Source organism: Aptenodytes forsteri, unplaced genomic scaffold (assembly GCF_000699145.1).
Source record: "Aptenodytes forsteri isolate BGI_AS27 unplaced genomic scaffold, ASM69914v1 Scaffold213, whole genome shotgun sequence".
Taxonomy (NCBI): domain Eukaryota; kingdom Metazoa; phylum Chordata; class Aves; order Sphenisciformes; family Spheniscidae; genus Aptenodytes; species Aptenodytes forsteri.
Window position 1 is genome coordinate 88,632 of NW_008795522.1, and position 5,593 is coordinate 94,224.

The 5,593-nt window shown below is 53.2% G+C and overlaps 1 protein-coding gene across 1 annotated transcript in view; it reads right to left on the reverse strand.

Moving 5' to 3' along the window:
- The window catches only part of LMOD1 (leiomodin 1), a 20,833-nt gene extending 17,314 nt beyond the window's left edge, over positions 1-3,519 (reverse strand). Inside the window, exon 1 of the mRNA XM_009281901.1 lies at positions 3,130-3,519. Within this exon, the coding sequence (XP_009280176.1) occupies positions 3,130-3,390 (261 nt within the window). The 5' untranslated portion in view covers positions 3,391-3,519. The remainder of the gene's footprint in view (positions 1-3,129) is intronic.
- Positions 3,520-5,593: the final 2,074 nt, after the last annotated feature.

The following is a 5,593-nucleotide window of genomic DNA, read 5'->3' on the forward strand; positions in this document are numbered from 1 at the left end:
CACACGAGGGTTTGGAGGAGGGAGGAGGAAAAATAGGTGGGGAGACGGGAGTGCAGCAGCTTGGGTCAGCGTGCCGCCGGCCCCGCGCGGATGCTGCCCCGTCCCCGGTCCCGGCAGAGGCTGCGGGGCTGGAGCGGCCGTTGCACAGCGGGGGCCGCGACCCAGGCGCCTTCCAGCTTTGCAAAATGAGTTTTAGCAACGACGGTACAGCCCGAGGTGCCACTGCGGAGCTGCTCTAGGAACTCGCTAATATTTTCTATCCTTGGTGCCTTCGTGCAAGGCAGCTACGGACCTATAAACTCTCTGTAGTTCAAGGACAAGAATCTAACCTCCTGTCCCTCCCTGCTGAAGAGACATCACAGACGCAAGATAACATCTTCCAGATGTTCAGAGGGCCAGTCCCACTGGAAGGACCTCCCATTCCTTCCCTGCCCTCGTGCCTGCGCTTCCCTCCCATGCTCACACGTCCACTTCTCGCTCGCCAAGGCTCTGCCCGATGAGTTTAATCAGGGATGCCGGGCGCTGCGTGGGTTTGTGATGCACAACGCTGGGAGCCGTCAAGGGAGAGAGGCTGGGACGGACATCGATGGGGTGATGCCTGCATTCGGCTGGGGGAATGCCATCCCCTGTGGGTGTGCAGCCGCAACGCCTGTGTTGGCAGGCACAAGCGCTCCGCTGCCTGCTGCAACGTGAAATCCACTGATATGAGAGAGGGATTTGTCATCACAGGCCTCAGTGCTCTGAGCAGACGGGTGAGAGCTCGGGAGCCACCTGGGATGCTCCGGATGGCTCTGCGTTCTCGCTCGGTCCTGCAGCAAAACACAGCCCTGCGGCTTCCTCGGATGGAGGGAGCCATCGGCTCCCTGGGCTGGTTTCTGCGATTGCTTCTGCAGTCCGATGATCCCATCCCGTCCTCGTGCCCCGTGGTGGAGCAACGGCCCAGCTGCACCGCTGGCATGGGCTGACCTGCCGGCACTGCGAGCTGGCATTTTCTAGGTGCTAATCCCAGGTCCTAACAATGCCAAGGAGGAAGGGGTGGAGGATATTTTTTTCTTGGCCTCCAGGGATTGAAATAGAAGACGAAATTCAGTTCTGCCATATCCAGTTACTGCAATGCAGTCTAACTGGGCCAGTTTCACTGACAAATTTGACCGGCAGCCAACTTGCTTTGTCTTCCACGGCCTGAAGCTACTGAAGTTCAAAGGAGAGCACGAGCACTTTTCTCAGGACCTCCATCGCTGCCCTCCTGCCAGCCGGAGCTGTACACCCTCTCCCGGGGCGCCTCTCCTCCCCGTGCCATCCCTTGCCACCATCCTGAGTCCTCTCCCGCAGCACACAGAGACACACACACTCTCAGGCGTCTTCCAAATAACGTTGACTTTAACCAGACAATTTCCCAGCTCTCTTTTTCTAAAAACCACAAATTTCCTCCCTTCCTCCTGATCATGGACCCTTCCCTATCCCAATTCCCAGTCGACTTCTCATCTTCCCACGGTTAAAACCAAAATAGCATCACCAGTGAGGCCGAACACAAGAGTTCCCCTTGCCTGAAAAAGCAGCTTTTTCAGTGTCGGCTCTCAGTGCTGGCTGCAAGCCGGGATCACCTGCAAACCAGTGCAAAACCCTGTGGCGTCGCTGGGATAACTGGTCCCACATAACAGCATTTCTCTTTCCAGGCAGGTTTGTCCTGCAGCACCTGCAGTTCCCCACCACGGGGAAATTTTTCACCAGCCCACCGGAGGGAAAATAAACCCAGTACTCTCGCGGCGAGGGGCACGGCGCTTTCTGTCCCCCAGCCAACGCCAAACGCCGCATATAGAAGGTGAAGGCTGCGAGTGCCTTGTCCTCACAGCCAGAGGAAAGCTCCCAGGCGGCACAAGCCCGAGCTTGGAGAGGGGTGGGGGGAACTGTTTAACCCCTTGTCTCCAAAATAAACCTTCATTTTTTTCTCCTATAGCTTGAATTTTCATCTTTTTCTCCTTGTTTTCTCCCAGGCCCCGGTCAGGAGAGGACCCTCCTGTAATAAACTCTGTACACATCCATAAAGAGCTATTTCCAAGTGCTCATGGGCTAGTTAGAGCTCGATTACTCAGCTGGGAGATCCAGAGTACTGCTGGGTGACCTGGAATAGATAAGGAATCGGAGCCAGAGCAGTCTCTTAAGAGGGGAATCCACATAAGCCTCTGCTCTGCTTACGCTGCTGATACTCCTCAGCCCTGCCCCATCACAGCAGATGCGAATCCAGCCTGGGACATGAAATCTGCCCGTGACTACAGGGATAAATAGCTGAAGACTCTCCTTCTTTCACTTGCTGGCTCAGCCTGCCGTGAAAAACTAGGGAAACCAAATGCTTCCCAGCCTCCCACGCACGAAGCACATACCAAATATTCTTAGTGCAGAGGTTAATAAATGTTACGGAGAAGTGGGATTGGCTCCCACTGAGGCAAGGCACAAAGAGACGAGAGGGACTGGCATGAAGCTTTCTAGCTCAAAGCAAGCTATTAAAGGATTTGCCAGGTGAAAAGAAGGAGATAAGTGTATCCAAATCAAAATAAAAGAATGAATTTTAACTGAACTATAAATATGAAACAAATGGCTTGGGGCAAAACCTGCTTCTCGGGGTGATTTCCACAAAGCAGCAAACTTTTTTTATTCCACAAGAACCAGAGGCTGTTTAAGCTTTTGCACAAGAGGAACCGAAGGGACCAAGAGTCTGGAGATCTCCAAAGGAAAAAACCCAGGAGGAAAAAGAAACGCAGCCCAAGGGATCGCTGTCACTGCACCGGCCCCTCCAGCCGCCTTCTAGGAGTACCATCTCTGCTCCCAGCCCTGCCAAAGGATGTTAGAGCAGGGGCAGAAAGAGAATCCCTGACACCGGCACAGGTTTTGGCTTTGCGAGTAACACCGGGATTTCATGAAATACCCTGTTCCCTCCCGGAGTGCCTGGACCAGCTCCCTGCCTCGCTCCTCTGGTCTCTATACGACAGCTATTCCTCTTTAGCAAGCACAGCACGCCTTTCTCGGGGTTCGTGTTTTCCATCTCGTCCCCTAAAACAGCCCAGCGGAGTTCACAGGTATGCCCCTGCATTTCTCATAGAAACAGCTCAAGCGTGGGGAGATGTGACTTACGTCCACCGAGTGTTCCCTCTGAATAAGTTTCCTGGTCTCCTTTTCGCAGTGATTGAGCATTGTCTCGCAGTTTTGCGGGCCAGGTGGGGAATTTTCTGTTTGGTTTTTCTGACTGAGCTCCAGAGGGATGCTTCCGTCTGGATCCACCACATCCAGCTCCTTTTCCAGCTCTTCCATCTCCTCTGGAGACAGAGTAGACAACAAACTGTCAATATCTGGATCTTCACTAACTTGTCGCCGATATTTGGCCACTTTGGACATCTTGGCTCGCTGGCGAGACACGGTTGCGGTTGTGTGTGGTACCCAAGGAAGGAGAAAAAAAAAAAGAAGCCGAAGCTCCAACACTGCTTCCCCCAGCAGCAGCAGGTGCTGAAGTGTTAAATCTCAGCAGCTCTCAATCGCTGCAGCCCGGGATATAGTAGTTATGAAGAGGGGACATCCCTCGGTCCAAGAGTTGGCCAATAACAGGATCCAGCCGCGATTTCGGGTGCTGGGAAGCCAATGGAGCCCAGCGGGAGGCGGGGAATGGTGCTATCAGAGGATCCTGAAACCCGAGGACATTCCAGGGAACCATGCAGAGCTGCATGACCAAATTTAGTCCGGAGCATTTAGCCTTTTAAAGGCAATGGGCCAACCTAGTGAGAAAACACGCAAAAATGCACAAGCTGGCAGGCTGGGGATCTGGGGGTGGGGAAGGCAGATCTCTAGCATGTGCCCACCGGTGCCGGAGGGCTAATAAAAAGGTCAGCGTGGCTCCGAAGATACGAGTCGTCTCCTCCGTTACAGGAGGGGAGAGTTTCTGCTGTGACAGTGACAGCTCTTGGCTGAAATCGGCAATAAAGCGCCCACCCCAGAGAACGTTTTCATCTTTATCCCGCTGCTCTCCAGGAACTGTGCGGTTTTTTTTTTCCCTTCGGGAGAGAGGTGGTGGGGGGTTATGTTGCTGGTGCAGACTGGTTTCTTTACGAAGGATGTGCAAAGTCCAGCGCCTTTGAAGCGGGGAGGAAGGAGGCAGCGAGTGCGAGCCCAGCCCGGTGCCTGCTCCTCGCTCTGCAAAATCTGACCCCAGCACCGTCCCTGGGTCGCTTTATCAGAGCTTCTGCTGATTCCCTGTCCTCCGCAGGGGTGTTTCTGCAGCTGCTCTTCATCACAACACTCCCATTTCCCCTCGCCAAGCCCCAGAGACATCCCTCCTTCTGCACAGACTAAATTCCTGAGTCTCTCCTGCTTCTGGTTCAGGCAGTGCCCTAAGCCTGGGCTTTGGTTGGAGGCACCTACTTTCCATCAACCTAATCCATAAAGAAGCTTACTGGCACCTGCAAATTCTCCCAGAGGGACAGAGGCAGACAGGCTCTTCTCTCCAAATTTCAAGGCAGCTTTGCCCCATGCACAGCATTTTGCCCCCATTCGTTATGCTGCCAGCTTCATCCTTTCTTCTTCATCCTTTTATCATCCTCCTAACATCTACTGCCTGCTCTCAGGCCTCCCTCTTTGCTAGTCCAAGCAAGCAGCCCTTTGGTCTCCTTCGGTAAAATAAGCTCTCATAAGATTTTCCTCGTCAGTCTAACTGCCTTCTCTGCCCATCTCCCTGGCTCAAATCCCGTCCTGAACACAGGCAGAGCGTGCTCCAGGTGAGTCTCCCAATGCCTTGTGTTACAAACTAGACATTGCCCATCTTGACGGGAAATGCGCATTCTTGTTGCATTCTAGGATTTCATTTATCTCCAGCATCACAGGGCCCAGCTCCTGCTCATAGCCTTCCTATGATTCACCAGCACGACTGAGATTTTTTCCAGATTGGAGAAGAAACTGTTGGTTTTAGTTTCCAAGTGCATAACCTTAAACATTGCCGTGTTGAATTTCATCCCACTTCACTTCTCTCTCCCTGATATCATGCACCTTGTCTTGGTGCCCACTTGCACCAAGGACTAGGAGGGACACGGCCATCCCCTTCACCTTCTTCTGGTCTCAGCCCAGTCAGACTCTTCTCCTTCCCTCCCCCCAAAACTGCCATGGCTGCAACAGCACTGAATGCAACAGGAACCAGAGTGAATTTAGCGTATCGGTGCCCATTTGGTGCCCTCTTCGCCCGCAGAAGCCAAAGGAGTGTCTTGCTTGTTCCACCTTACTATGGCCCTGGACCTCTCTAACGTGCTGTCTGGTTCCTTTTCAGGATACGCAGTTCAAAAGGTTTTAACACTGTGTCTTCTGGAAGAGAAACTTGAGTTAACAGAGTCTGGGGATGGAAGAAATGGCCAAACGCCTGGTATTTCTACACGGTGTCGCTGTGCTCAGTCATCAGGAGCAAATGGCAAGTGCTCGTAAGAGGTAAGCGACAAACTGGAAGCTCAGGTCCCAACTGCAGAGGGCACGAAAAAAAGGTAGTGAGGAATCATAGCTACATGTCTCCCTCTTCCAGGGAAGACCCAAGCTTTCTCGGGTGCCACCCCTGGCTCCAGGGACA